Source organism: Lathyrus oleraceus, chromosome 7, assembly GCF_024323335.1.
Source record: "Lathyrus oleraceus cultivar Zhongwan6 chromosome 7, CAAS_Psat_ZW6_1.0, whole genome shotgun sequence".
Classification (NCBI taxonomy): domain Eukaryota; kingdom Viridiplantae; phylum Streptophyta; class Magnoliopsida; order Fabales; family Fabaceae; genus Lathyrus; species Lathyrus oleraceus.
In genome coordinates, this window is record NC_066585.1 from 513,320,676 (window position 1) to 513,335,374 (window position 14,699).

Genomic DNA, 14,699 nt, shown 5'->3' on the forward strand with positions numbered 1-14,699 from the left:
ATTTAAAAGATGACAAACAAGGCTTTTTTAAATCTGTAAAATCGTTTCTTTGAACTCAACAAACATAATAAACAAATACTATCAGATGTATTAATGTATTACCGTGGCAAGAAGATTCTGTACTTCAACTCCTTGCCTCACACTGGTGTACAACCTAAAATATAAACTTCAGCATTTTTAGCTTCTTATATGTATAGTGGGAAATTTCACAGTTAGGACAGAAAAAAAAAACATAGACATCCCTATCAAACCTCTTGTACTTTTATAGCCTTCACGAGAGTTCTTGTATAATGGACTTCAGAGTAAAGGAAAGGGGAAAAAGAAAATGAAGGCGGCAAGACTTCATGAAACTGACTTGTTTTGGTCTCTGTCTTGCTCACTGTTTTCTTCAGGACTGCCTACCTGTTCATGAACTGCAGAAGCAGTACAGCAATCTTCATTTTGTCTTCCCTCACTCTCAGTGGTTGTCTGTGGCTGCACATTTGAAGCTGAGTTTGTTTGCTGCTCTGATATCAAGCTAGAGAGACCATTTTGCTTCAGGTATGTCTCCAATGGGAGATTCGCTTCTTCAAGAAGAGTCATCATGCTTAGAGTGTCTGGTCCAGCTTGCATGTCTTCCCGGTCCGGTCGGGAGTTCAAGTCTAATTGTCCCTTGGCAGCTTCGGCCACTTGGTCTTGACTCCTTGAGCTTAACTCATTTGGCACCCTTGCTTCATTCTCCGAACCATCAACTGGAGTTAAATGTCGAGTGGTGCTATCTACTTCTGATTCATCATTGGTCCTCCATGATAGCTGATTTTTCTGAGCAATCTCAGCTTCGCGCTCAGATTGACGTTTCTTCTTTCGCATCATCAGGGTTTTAAACCGACGTTTAACTGTCAAGCACACGTTACAGGTGCATGAAGGTTTGTGTTTGCCCTTCCCACTTGGTGGCTGGATACAGACAATACAGGAGCACCCAGGTCTATGACGAGGGTGTTTTGTAGTGGTCACGACTGGTGTCCTGCCAGAGTCACTAGTATCATCTCCAAGTACTGCAGCATTGGCCAAAGCATCAAGACCTTCACGTTCCAGAGCTGGCCTCTGGCTTGCCGCTGCAAGTCTTTGTTTCTTGAATTCTATTCCAAAATGATGGATTTAAAATGTTTTAGGGAACAAGAATTTTTGTTGGACTTCTAGGGGACAAGAATTTGTTGGCATGAAAAACATTTCAACATCCACATATAATAGTCCCAAAGTAACCATCCTTGATCATGCAGCATAATTTGGGATCATGGATTTATTAATTTCATTCAAAACAGATAATTTGTTCACAAAAGCAACAGCTCTAAGGTAGCAACACCATATAATATCAAGTGTTACTGCCCTTCACATTCTTGTCATATTGGTAAAAAAAAAAAAGTCAATTCTTTCAAGTGGAGGCTCATGAGATCATTTAGAGTTAAAACTGTTAGAAAATATACTAGGATGACATTGTAAAACTCATTATGCATCAGTTTTGATAAATTTTTCAACAATACAAAATGGAGATATGTCATACATAAAAAGTCAACACTTATTAATTATAACCATCCTGTGCATATTTTTCCGTTCTGAATTTTTACACCAATCGTACGGACTTTCAAGTCTTCTAATGCAAACATGTGAACTAAATATATAAACAAGATATTAAGGAGGCTTTTGCATTATTCAGTTGTGTGTATTTCCTTTTAAGGACAAAAAAAAAAGGGCATAGTTATAAAAGCTCATTAACAAAAATGCATCTGACTTTAAAAGGAAAGTAATTTGGAACCCAGACTATCAATGACCCTAAGAAAATCTATTACTAAAATATGATTAACTTTTATTGTTAGAAGTTGCAATTCAATGTTTTGTAGAAAAATTAGTATTCGACTATGTCGAAGTAGTTGGTCGAAGTAGTAGGGGTCAACAATAAGTTTTGGGCTTGGGCCCTGATCGCCTATAAATAGGCATGACATTGTATAATTTTACAATTGACAGTTTTAACATCTCAACAACTTTTCAAATATAGTTTTTCTCTCTTCTCTCTTCTTTTTTATTCTTCTTGAAACCCTAATTGTTCCATAAATTCCAACAAATTGGTATCAACAAGCCCGATTGTAATTCAGAGAGAATCCATAATGGCAAATGGAAACACAACATCAACGCAACTTCCAGCGAATCTACCGATTTTCAAAGGGGAGAACTACGAGAGGTGAGTTTGGCAGATAGACCATCTTAAGATTTCAAGATGTGACTGAAATCGTGAACGATGGAATATCTGCATTGGAAGAGAATGCTAACGATGTTCAGCAAGCTGCGCACAAGAAACGAAGAAAGAAAAATGAAAAGGCTCTGTTTTTTATCCATCAATGTGTGGATCTTAATCTGTTTGAGAAGATTATTGAAGAAGAAACAACAAAAGGAGCATGGGACAAGTTAAATAACTTGTATGGCGGAGATGAAAAATTGAAGAGGGTGAAGTTGCAGACGCTGAGAAAATAATTTGAGATGATTCAAATGAAAGAACATGAGTCGATTTCAGAATTCTTTACGCGTGTGGTATCGCTAACAAACTAGATGAAGGCGAATGGTGAATCAATCACTGATCTGCAGAAGATTGAGAAAGTGCTGAGATCTCTAACTGCAAACTTTGATTACATTGTCATGTCCATTAAAGAGTCCAATAACCTAACTGAGATGAAGGTGAAAGAACTTCAAACTTCATTGGAGGCTCATGAGATGAGACAGAAGCAGAGGAATTCAGAGAGGGAGAAAGTAGTTGAACAGACAATGCAAGCAAGATTCACCAAGAAATCTGGAAAAGAAAAGGCAAAGCAGAGAAAGAACCTTGCTAATGATGAGAAGTCAAGCAAGAACTCAAAGAATCACTCTGATTCAATCAAGAAAGTCATGGGCAACAAGTATTCGGGAAAGAAAGTTGATCTAAAGGAGGTGTAATGTTACAACTGTCAAGGATTTGGTCATGATGCTCGAGATTATCGAAGAAAGAAAGAATCAAGAGCAAAAGATGATAACGAAATGCAATATGCACATGTTGGAGAAAGCGACTATGATGATATGCTACTCGTGGCAAAAACTCAGTCGAATAATGAACAAATCAATATGTGGTATCTGAATTCAGGATGCAGCAACCACATGACTGGAAATAAAAACCGGTTTACCAAGTTAAAAGAATCAGTCAAGAAGGTGATCAATTTCTAGATGGCAGGCATGTTACATTAGAGGGAAGAGGAAACATAGTTGTGGTGAGAAGTAATGGTCAAAGAGTCAACATTATTGACGTATTGTATGTACCTTCGATGACAAGTAACTTGATAAGCATATGTCAATTACTTGCATAAGAGTATAATATAAAGTTGGAAGAAAATCTAATAAAGGTTTATAATGGTGAAGGAATGATGATCCTAAAGGCACCATTGGCAGATAACAAAATCTTCAAGATTCAAATCAACATGGTTGATCATCAATGTCTTGTTTCGACTACTGTCGAAGATAAGAACTCACTATGACATCATAGGTATGGACACCTAAACTTCGGAGGTCTAGGTATGCTCAACCAGAAGAAGATGGTGTATGACTTATCTCAAGTGAAAGAACCAAGACAAGTGTGTGAGGAATGTTGCAAAGCAAAGTGGCAAAGAATGCATTCAAACATGACATGCCCATGAAGTCGAGAGAAAAGCTTAAGCTTGTTCACTCTGACGTGTGTGGACCTTTTGAAGTAAGGTCGAATGGAGGTAATTGCTATTTTCTAATTTTCATAGATGAATTCACTAGATATATGTGGATTTACCTTATCGAAAAAAAGAGTGAGGTATTCACACTGTCCAAGAAGTTTAAATTGCATGTCGAGAAGCGAAGTGGATGCAAGTTAAAAAAAACTGAGAACTGGTGGTGGTGGTGGTGGTGGTGAATACACCTTTAGAGAATTTACAAGATTTTTCCCTGATGAAGGTATAGAGCATGAGGTCATTACACCAATACACCTCAGCATAATGGTATATCTGAGAGGAGAAATAGAAGTATATTGAACAGAACTAGGAGCACGTTGAAAGATAAAGACTGGTAGCGAGAGGTTTTCTACAAAAACCTGGTATTGATTTCGACGAAATTTATGCACCTGTGGCAAGGCTGAAAACCATCAGAATTGTCGTGTCGACTGCAACATACAAAGGATCGAAGATACATCAACTAGATGTAAAGTCAGCATTTCTGAATGGACCTTTGGAAGAAGATGTTTAAGTCGGTCAACCACCAGGATTCGAAATCAAAGGACAGCAGTTGAAGGTGTATTGATTGAGGAAGACTTTATATGATTTGAAGCAAGCCCCAAGGCTTGGAATAAGAGAATAGATAGCTTCCTGATTGAAGCAGGTTTCTCAAAATGTGTCTCAGAACATAGAGTGTTTGTAAATGATACTAACGGGGTTAGTCGAATCATTTTATGCTTGTATGTGGATGATTTGTTGATTACAGATGCAGATGAAATAAAGATAAGAGTCAAGTCGAAGCTGACGCAGGAATTTGAGATGTCCGGCGTAGAAAAATTGTCATATTTCCTAGGGATGGAGTTCAAAGACACAAGTGAATGAGTGTTCCTACACCAGAAGAAATATGTCCAACATATCTTGAAAATGATCAAGATGAGCACTTGTAATGCAGCTGCCACGCCATTAGAAACTAGAGCAAAGTTGAAGGAGACAGATGATGAGTTTGTAAGTGCAACATTGTACAAACAAAGCATTGGATCCTTGAGGTATCTTTGCAATATCAAGCCATACATTTGTCAAAGTGTCGGATTGTTGAGCAGATTCATGGAAAAACCCCAAGAATGTCATCTCAGTGCAGTCAAGAGAGTGCTGAGATACATCAAAGGTACTATTGATCATGGTGTGTTGATGCCAAGGCAACAGAAGACCAGCACAGATGCGGAGGTACATGGCTACGGTGATTCAGATTTCAATGGAGATCAAGACGAGAAAAAGAGTACTGCAGGCTACATAGTCATGATTGGAGGCACCCCAGTCTCATGGAGTTCAAGAAAGCAAGGCATTGTGACTTTGTCAACTTGTGAAGCTAAGTGCGTGGCTGCATCATATGCAGCATGTCAATCAGCATGGATAGAGTTGTTGCTCAAAGAGCTCAAGATAATGGAACCTAAGAAAATGTTGTTTTTCGACAACAAGTCAACTATCGATCTGGCGAACCATCCTATGTGTCATGGTCGAAGTAAACACTTAGAGAGGAGGTATCATTTTCTGAGGTATCAAATTAACAAAGAAAAGTTTAAACTTGAGCATTGCAAGACGGAATGGAAACTGTCTGACATGCTCACCAAACCCCCGAAGAAAGTCAGCTTCGATGAGTTGAAGAGAAGCATCGGGATGAGAAGTCTCGAAAACATGAATTAGGTGGTGCGTTAGAAGTTGTAATTCGATGTTTTGTAGAAAAATTAGTATTCAACTGTGTCGAAGTAGCTAGTCGAAGTAGTAAGAGTCAGTTGTATTTGACAGAGTCGAATTCAGCATTTAGCTTGGGTTATAAGTTTTGGGTTTGGGCCCTGATCGCCTATAAATAGGCATGACATTGTATAGTTTTACAATTGACAGTTTTAACAGCTTAACAACTTTTCAAATATAGTTTTTCTCTCTTCTCTATTTTCTTCTTCTTCATTCTTCTTGAAATCCTAATTGTTCCATTAGTTCCAACAACAATTTTCTCTCTTCTTCATTCTTATTAAAATCTTAATTGTTCCATTAGTTCCAACAACAATTAAATGTAAAAGATCGGGGATCAAATTTCTAAGTAGTACCCTCCCCATAATGCAGACATGTTTCAAAACCATCTGTAAATACCAATAGGAGAAACTCTCAGAAAAGAAGCATAGTTTCAAATGTAATGAAAGCTAATTGAAGATAAAACCATTTTGTACAAGTATTTATTTATCAGCAATAACTACAAAAGCATTGCATGTATTTAAGTTAAAGCAAGAAACGGAGAAATACCCTTGTTCATTCTCAAAAGATTATCCAGTTCCCTTGGGTTCAATTCATTGGGAGCAGCGCATGAACACCTGCTGACATGACAGCATTGCAGAAGCACAAAGGTCTTATTAGAAACATGTAGAGGCAATAATAATATTACAAAAGAATCATCTATTCACCTGCTTTGATCCCAAAAATTCTCCATACAAGTCCACTTAGAGGGAATAAGTACATCAACTGGTAACTTCCTCCATTTTAAGCAACTATCACATTGTGCCCACTGCTCATTTATCCTGTGGTGCAATCATACTCCAAATTATAAGACGATTGAAATGTATAAGATCCTGTATTTGTAGAACTTTCTAATAGAAATCATAAAGATACATGCAATGAAAAGAAAATGTAACTAATGCAAACATTCATCTTACCCATTAGATCGTACCACAAATATACTCTTTTTTCCAAAGACAGGAGGCTCCTGCATGAATAGAAGTAAATTCACCCTTAAGCAAGATCTCATACAGGCTGTATAGAAAATGTACTCTTATCTTCCTAGTCCAGACTTTTCTTCAAAAGTAAAATTATTAAGACCTAAAAATCAATTTAAATATTTTAGTTTTATGTTATCCGCACAAATTTAATCACGTCCATGTGTGAAGCATAAAACGAGCAGAGATGCTCAAATTTGCAACTCCAATACTGGTTAGTGTATATGTATTTACAGACTAATGCAAGTAAAGTCCATGTTATAAAAATGAGTAAATTATATGGACAAGGTTGCTTTGGCAGCTGGGATGGTGTTAAGGAGTGGAGTGAAAAGGAAGTTGAGGATTCGATCCCCACTCATAACATAATAATGCTAACAATCCCTAACAATATTAACATTGGTCTTTTAAAAAGAAAAGGACACTCCTCGGATTACGTGTACCCCGGTGTCAAACACTTGTACAACACATGTCGGATAACTCAAAGAAGTGTCCTAAAAACTTTTTTTTTCTTTGCTTCGACAATCCTCAAGCACGCCATAGACTCATTTACAGTAATAATAAACACCCATAAAAAATTAAAACAAAAAAAAAGTTCTAATGGTAATAGAATATTAATTTAATTAGGTATTTAAAAAATTAACTGCATATGCATGTCTTTTAACATACAAATATCTCCATGTTCTACATCGTTCAAGGATAATGATTATGAGTGGGTTAAAAGTCTTAAATTTGATTACCCTGTTTTCAAATTTTCTATTGGTGATAGAAAGATGAAAGTGAAATGCTAGTATATCTTGTTTTAGATTTTTTTTCTAATAAAATAAATTGCTCAACTTAGATGCGGATATAAATTATCATTCTCAAATTAGATACTTTATAAATGATTGTTCATGTTTTATTTAATTACAATATATGTATGTTCGATGTCGGTGTCCTATGTTTTTTGACATTAGCAATGTCAACATGATCGGTGTCCGTGTCAGAGTATGTGCTTCATAGTATTGGAAAAAATCAAAATCCCTCGTAGGTTAAACATAAGATCTGACAAATATTTATAACAAGCGACACTCGCCACTTTATAAACCGGTTTTGTAAAGATGTGTTAAGTCCAATATAAAAATCTAACATGGTATCAGCCTATCAAAGCACTACTCAACAGTGTTGAGCTTCACGAAGATGATGTATTTGAAAAAACTCAAATCTTAGATAAAAAATAGGCCTTGGGGCTTCACGAAGATGATGTATTTGAAAAAACTCAAATCTTAGATAAAAAATAGGCCTTGGGGCTTCAGAAAGATGATGTATTTGGAAAAACTCAAATCTTAGATAAAAAATATACAGGCCTGATAAAAATTCATAAAGAGAGGTCCCTCTTACCTTACAAGCCGAAGCCGATTTTGTATGAATGAGTTAGACTCTATAAAAATTTAATATAATATCGGAGTCTATCCAAAGAGCTGTAGGACTACCTGCAATCAAGTTTCTGTTATCCAGTCACTTGAGTCACGCCCCAGATATCCAGTCCTAGACTAGAGGGAGTATGTTAAAAGTCTCAAATTGAATGAGAGATGGTATGAACATATGTTTATAAGCGGTGGTATTTCTTGCCTTAAAAGTTAGTTTTATAAGAATGAGTTAAGTCCAATATAAAAACCTAAGAAGGTATCAAAGTTTATCCAGGATCCATTGGGCCACCTGCTATTTGATCACTCGGGTCCCACTCCAGATGTGTCTTGGGTGTTAATAGTCCCACATTTGGAAGAAAAAAAATTGATGAGAGATGGTCTCAATATATGTTTATAAGTGGAGGTAGTCCTCATCTTACCTAGCTTATGCATTCAACCTTTCCAGTTTCAAAATTACACGGGCATACATCCCCTACCCATCAACTGTTTTTTGGGCATACATCCCCTACCCATCAACTGTTTTTTGGGAACACATCCCCTACCCATCAACTGTTTTTTGGGAACACATCCCCTACCCATCAACTGTTTTTTTGACGTTATGTCAGAAAAGTTCCTAATTTTAGACAGCAGATGAATGCATTAATTAACTGTTTAGAACCGACAAAAGATTCTATATATTTTTGCCTTAAAGTTGGTGTCTGAGTTATAACTCGACTCCACAACTCTCTATCTCTCATACAATCATATATTTGTGTGTATGAGAACTTGAATGACATGATTTCATAAATAATTACTGCTTATAAATAGTAAACTCACTTCATATTCTTCAAATATGTGATCCTCAATCATGACAACACTTGGCTTAACTTCTGGTGGTGGACGAAGTAAATCCTGAGCCTCTTCCCAAGTAAGTTGCAGCTCCAGTGCATCCTGGCTATCAATAAGCAACCTCTTACTTTTTGACCCAATATTCCTGGTTCTTTTCTTCTCGGGAACTAGCACGGGTGGCAAAGACAACGCATCTCTTTTCCTGCTTTCGGGTGTTTCTACATTATGCCAATCCATGTCACCGCCAACTGAGTTCCACTTTTTAGACAGCGCATTTAAGTGGGTTTCTGAGCAACCCTTTTGAGACTGAAGAAGGCCACGGTAACCACTTAATATAGGTATATTCTCATAAACACCAGAATAGGATGTTTCACTTGAATGAGAACCATTGGGCATATTAGACGGAAAAGTTTCCTGCTTAATAGGTAATTTAATATCAATTCAATAAGTTCGGATTTGCTATATGAGCTAAAAGTGGGTATTACCTGTAATGAAGCAGAATTTGTTGCCTTCCTGAACCCCATTATAAGTTTCCCCTCAGGGTCCATTCGGCTAAATGTTACTGCAGAATTTTTAAGAAAAGCTTATATTCTTTGTGGTTAAATTTGTAGATAAACACAATTTATTTAGTTAAAAAGAAAACCTTCATGTACCAAATAAAACTTAGAAACAGTACAGAAATCAACTGCTTTTCATTAAAGAGAACCCATTTGAACATATCCCCATTCCCAAACCCCCAAAACAAAAGCAAATTCTGTTAAATATTTTTGGCATTTTGTCCAAATAACAATAAAAAGTTATCAATAAAACTAGACAAACTTCATAACATTCCTCAGAAGACAGAGAAAGGAATCAAAAAAATCCAGAAAAAATATTTGCAGTCATTATCTAAAGGCAGCATAACTTATAGGTATGATTAGTGATTTGTAAGAACATTGAGCCAGGAATTTGCAGAGATTCCGATTGCCAACAGACATGCGTAGAGCCAAAGAAAAAACACCTATCACTCTTCAAATTTAGCTTATGTTGCAGTACGGAAAGACAAATTAGAATAAATAAATAAAAAAGGTTCCCATGCGGTTTTCTCACTAAAACATACCAGTATCACCAGCTTGCAGTTGCATAGACTGAATGCAGGGGGTTACACCTTCTAAAACATACATCCTACTGTTGTTATTTGGCCAAAATCTAAATTGAAACATCCATTCTTTTCCTTTCACATCTTGGATTCGTAGAGGAAGGCCCTCAGGTTGAGATATAGGAGGAAAATATGCCTGCACAATCCCATCTCTTTCAGTTCTACGAAATTACATGACTCATCAAGAAAAATAAATTTTAATATAATAAATTAATAATTGGTTGTACAAAATGAAAACAGTAAATATAAATTAAATTCAACAGATAAGCTAAAAAAAGTTTACTTCAGCACATGCTTTTGGTAGAACCAAGCGACCAATTCGACCAGCATCACTTGCGCTAAGCATCTTTTCAAAGAGTGGCACAATGGTAGAATTTGGACTTGAACATACCATAATTCATGGTTAAGGAAATATATTTATGAGGCAAATAGTAATTGTCAAAACAATAACAAGTTATAATCTCTCAAAAGTATCTTGACTATAATTGGCAATTTAAAGAACTAGTTACAATGTTGGATACTCTCCCGATATTTGCTGCAACTCTTGATCTGTAATTCTAGGCCAATATCGTGGAAGCAACTGATTCCTGCCTCGTCCTTCAGCGGGAGGCCTTGCTATACGAATCTGGGACACCGTGCCTGCATTACCTTCTAAGCCTGGAGAGAGAGTTGGCCTAGGGGGTTTAGGTAAAAGATGGCGAGATCTAGACGCCAATAGAAGTGGAGGTGACATTTTTCTTTGTTCCCTTTCATCAACAAGGGCATTTTGAAAGGGATTCAAATTTACCGAAGGGGCAGCAAGGGTCATACTCAAATTTGTCTGTGCTAGTGATTCATATATATCTTGCATGTTGTCTGCCTTATAATTCTCTACTTTGGCAGTCTTAGATGATCCATTTGACTCGACATGAAATTGAGATATCGAAGTGTTACCGAATTCTCCAAAAGAATGTAAAACTTCTGGTTTGATTTCTGTAGAAGGTCCATCCATATCAATATTGTGAGGTTTGAGCCAGCACCTCAGACCATCATTTTCTGCATAATTCCCAACTTGCATATCCTTCCCATTTAATTGGTCAGCCATAGATATGCACTGCTGAGAAGTGACATGTTTTACCTTTGCTGTTCCAGATTCATTAGGCTTTTCATTACTAGCAATCTGTCAAGTAAGTTATCATCCAATTTTGGGAACATACAGTTAGACTTGAAAATTGAAGCATAAATACAAAGTAACCATATAGGCAGGAAGTAACAACCTATATATGGAAGAACAGATCTGAAATGCAGAGATCAGATCACCACAATTTTTTATCAGATCATATACCATTCATTCTACCCTCTAAATGCTAATAAATAATTAACTTACCAATTACATGATGAAACAAGATTTTTTTTTTTTAAAAACTAAGTTTAAGACCTTCTACTTATCATCGTAAATTATTTATTTTGTCAAATAAAAATCTTAAATCCTAATATGTTCGGTAAACACAATGGTAAGTTATATATGGAACATGGTGAAGTGAGCTTACAGGTTGAAGTCCTAAATTACTTGCACAGGTTATACAGCTTACACCACTAGTATCAAGTATTTCAAGCTGAGACCTTGAAGCAACGCATCCACAGTGGAGACGCTGCAGATAATAGAACAAATAGGATCATTAAGTATATCATGACAGGTTGAGAGACTAAAATTATGGGTAAAGAAAACGGGTTACACACACTTTACCTTGCCACATGAAGTGCACTCTCTCCAACCAGAATCTTTTGCATGGAACATATCACAAAACTCTGATTTCTCATAAGCAAAACTAGAGTAGAAGTAGAGAAAAACCCAGAGTAAGAATATGAACATGGAGTTGTTTCTAGTTTTTGTCCAACCTCAACCAAGTAAAATATATTAACATCCTTACTAATCATAGTCAATACGGAATCTAAATAACACATTTTATCAACTTATGCTGACATGAATGTGTGAAAATGATAAGAGTAACTTGTCCTGGTATTTTCACTCTAAACTTGATTGAAAACTATATGTCACAAGACTCGTGTGTGGAAACATTAGCATATGTATTAATTTCAATAATCATATTTATCCAAAAAAACTTTGTGTTATCAAATGATGACATCCCATGATCATTAAACATGATTTGAACAGTGAAATTTCAGCTGAAGGAACCTTCTTCCAATCTTCACAATCAAACAAGGAAACAGATCATATAATTATCTGGCTTTTCTTTTGTTTTCTTTTAATGTATCTGCCCATTTCGGAAAATCTTATGCTACTACTTCGTATATATCACCAATAATTATTTTTGGCTCATTTACTCGGAATACATCAGGATAACAAATATGTTAAAGCATAAACACGTGCCAAGAAAAACGTTTCAAACTATGATTCGCAGCCACAATCTTACCAGTGATGAGATCAACAACCGCACCAAAACACTTCTTTAAAACAAAACAAAAAACAAAAAAAAAAAGCAAAAAGTTAAAGCGCAAACTTCGCCCCACTATGAAAAATCGGCAGAAAAAAACAAAGTAGACAAAGGCCAAATCGGTAGTTATAAGAAATTAACGATGAACAATTAATTCATAAATCAAATATATTTATTACTATTCCGTCATAATTCACTGTTTGATCCGTACAATTTCATAACAAATCAACGCCGTCAAGCGCATTAATTTTCAACTCACGCACGCGCATCAATATAGAATCTAGAGAATCATTACCCGCACTTATCACATAGATCGGCGAATTCACCGGATCGAAGTATCCAACCTTTACGCCACCGAATCGACGTGGAGGTAGCACACAAACCGTTCATGCAGCACTTTGACTCCATTTTCAACTTCAATTCCACAAGTTTCACTACAAAACAAAATTCAGTATAAACCCTAACAATTGAATTAACTAACCAACTAACCGAGTTCAAAAATAGAAACATAAAATCGAAATCGAAAAAGTCGTACAGGTACAAAATCGAACAACGAACCTTGCTCGCGGCGCCGGAAGTATGCAAGGAAAGTCCCGTTCGCTGGCGGTTAGGGAAATAAGTCGACGCCGCGCGTGTGGCTCTTGTTTAGGATTTTCATTTGTGTGGCGGCGGAATAGAAAGGCGAATGTTTGATCGGAAGTTCGTTGGAATCTGACCGGAGGAGAAGTGGTTAAGGAGGGATTGGTTCGACGGTGACCGGAGAGAAAGTTGGAAGAAAGAAAGAGAGGGTGTGGAACATAGAGATAAGGCGTGTGCATGCAGAATGAAAAAGAGTAAGAAGGAAACACTAAAATGCATGCACGATGAGATAGATGATTATACTTCAAGACTTGGCCAACTCCACCACTTGCTTCTAAGAATCTTTTAATTAATTTCTAGTTAGTTTATGAGTACTATCTTTTATTATTTTTTGAAATTTTAAATAATCTTTTTAACATCATGTTACAGGAATTAAGTATTAGATTATTAGTTTATTTTAAATAATAGTTTACTTTATGTATTTTACTCTTTTAGCCTTCTAACCTTCATATTTGTATTTAAAGGCATTATGTCATTTGGAAAACAATCAATCAACATTCAACAAATTATCTTTTTTCTTCAAATTCTCTCATTCGGTATAGGATGTTCATTTAATCTTTAATCATTAGAATCTCTATTTTAATAATTAGATTTTTTTCAGTTCGTTCTTAAAATCCATTTTTCTATCTCAATTGGTATCTAGGATGATGAACCAGAACTAGACTAGGTTTGCTAGAGGTTAAACTAGAATTAGAAAATATTAAAATAGCAAGGAAATCCTTTGATGCAAACGGGTGGTAGAAGGTACTTCGACATAATATGTTACAAGCATTTTATCACAAATCAAAGACGGGGTGTGTTTTGAGATAATGTAATAGGTCCTCAAGGTTGTCCACTGAACATACTAACTTCAGTTTGAGTGTTTTAAATATGAACAAATGGCTTAAGTCTTTAGGAATATCTTGGATAAAGAGCTGCAAAAAATGCTCTTCAATGCAAAACTTATATATCTGAAGTGTTTGTTTGTTGTAATGACAACAATGTTTGGTTTTCTAAGTAGGTTGGTAAGTGTACCATAAAATCAAAAACCTTACCTGAAACTGGACGGAAATGTACCCGAACGCATCGCATGATCGAACATACAACAGAGTCGTCGCCGAACTTTATTTATCCCAAAATAGGGAAGGGAAAATATCGATAAAACCCAAGGGGAAACTAAGAAACGGGTAAGGAAGTCGGTTATGCAAGGGAAAAGTATTAGCACTCTTCGCATCCATGGTACTCCATGGAAACCGTTTTGAATGATCTTGCTTGGATGGGTGTTGTTATCATCATGTACCTACAAAACAGAAAATAGGTTAGAAAAAGAGTGTTGAGTGAGGATTAGGACCCTCATGCATATGTATTCTCATAGTGCAATGAGAAAGTCAGAGTCTCGTAGTTCGTGGAACCAGAGAGAAAGAAAGAAAAATGTTCGCCAAGGATTTGAATCCTTGTGTCTACGTATCCTCATAGTGCAATGAGGAAGTCAGAGCTCCGTAGTTCAGAGGAAAAGATTGAGAAAAGATAGATGATTGAGGGTGGTGTTTAAACCGGAAGAAAAACTTACCAAAGCACATGGACTAACATGGTAAGGAAATGGTGTCAAAACCAATAGAGGAGGTGTATAACCATAAAGGTGACAATCCAAAAAAGAAACATAAAGGTATATAACCAATGAACGTGTCAACCTGAATTATGGTGTCAAAACCAAGAAAAAGGAGTTAACCATGAAGGTGTGTCCCAAAAAAGGAAACAAAGGTATATAACCACTGAAG

At 36.2% G+C, this 14,699-nt stretch overlaps 1 protein-coding gene across 4 annotated transcripts; it reads right to left on the reverse strand.

Annotated features, from left to right (window-relative positions):
- Positions 1-8: 8 nt before the first annotated feature.
- Positions 9-13,236, reverse strand: LOC127100383 (B3 domain-containing transcription repressor VAL2). Of its 4 annotated transcripts, none has more exons than XM_051037530.1 (13): positions 12,862-13,236; positions 12,599-12,737; positions 11,595-11,676; positions 11,398-11,499; positions 10,390-11,027; positions 10,152-10,248; positions 9,830-10,004; positions 9,216-9,292; positions 8,719-9,036; positions 6,437-6,486; positions 6,188-6,301; positions 6,030-6,100; positions 9-1,118 (listed from the first exon to the last, which is right to left on the reverse strand). In XM_051037530.1, exons 2-13 carry the CDS (start codon positions 12,709-12,711, stop codon positions 343-345), a joined length of 2,613 nt encoding a protein of 870 aa, XP_050893487.1. In that variant the 5' UTR covers positions 12,712-12,737; positions 12,862-13,236; the 3' UTR covers positions 9-342. The 4 variants fall into 4 exon arrangements, with proteins under 4 accessions (XP_050893487.1, XP_050893488.1, XP_050893485.1 ...); XM_051037531.1 differs by having other exon boundaries at positions 6,030-6,097; positions 12,862-13,235; XM_051037528.1 differs by having other exon boundaries at positions 8,719-9,144; positions 12,862-13,234.
- Positions 13,237-14,699: the final 1,463 nt, after the last annotated feature.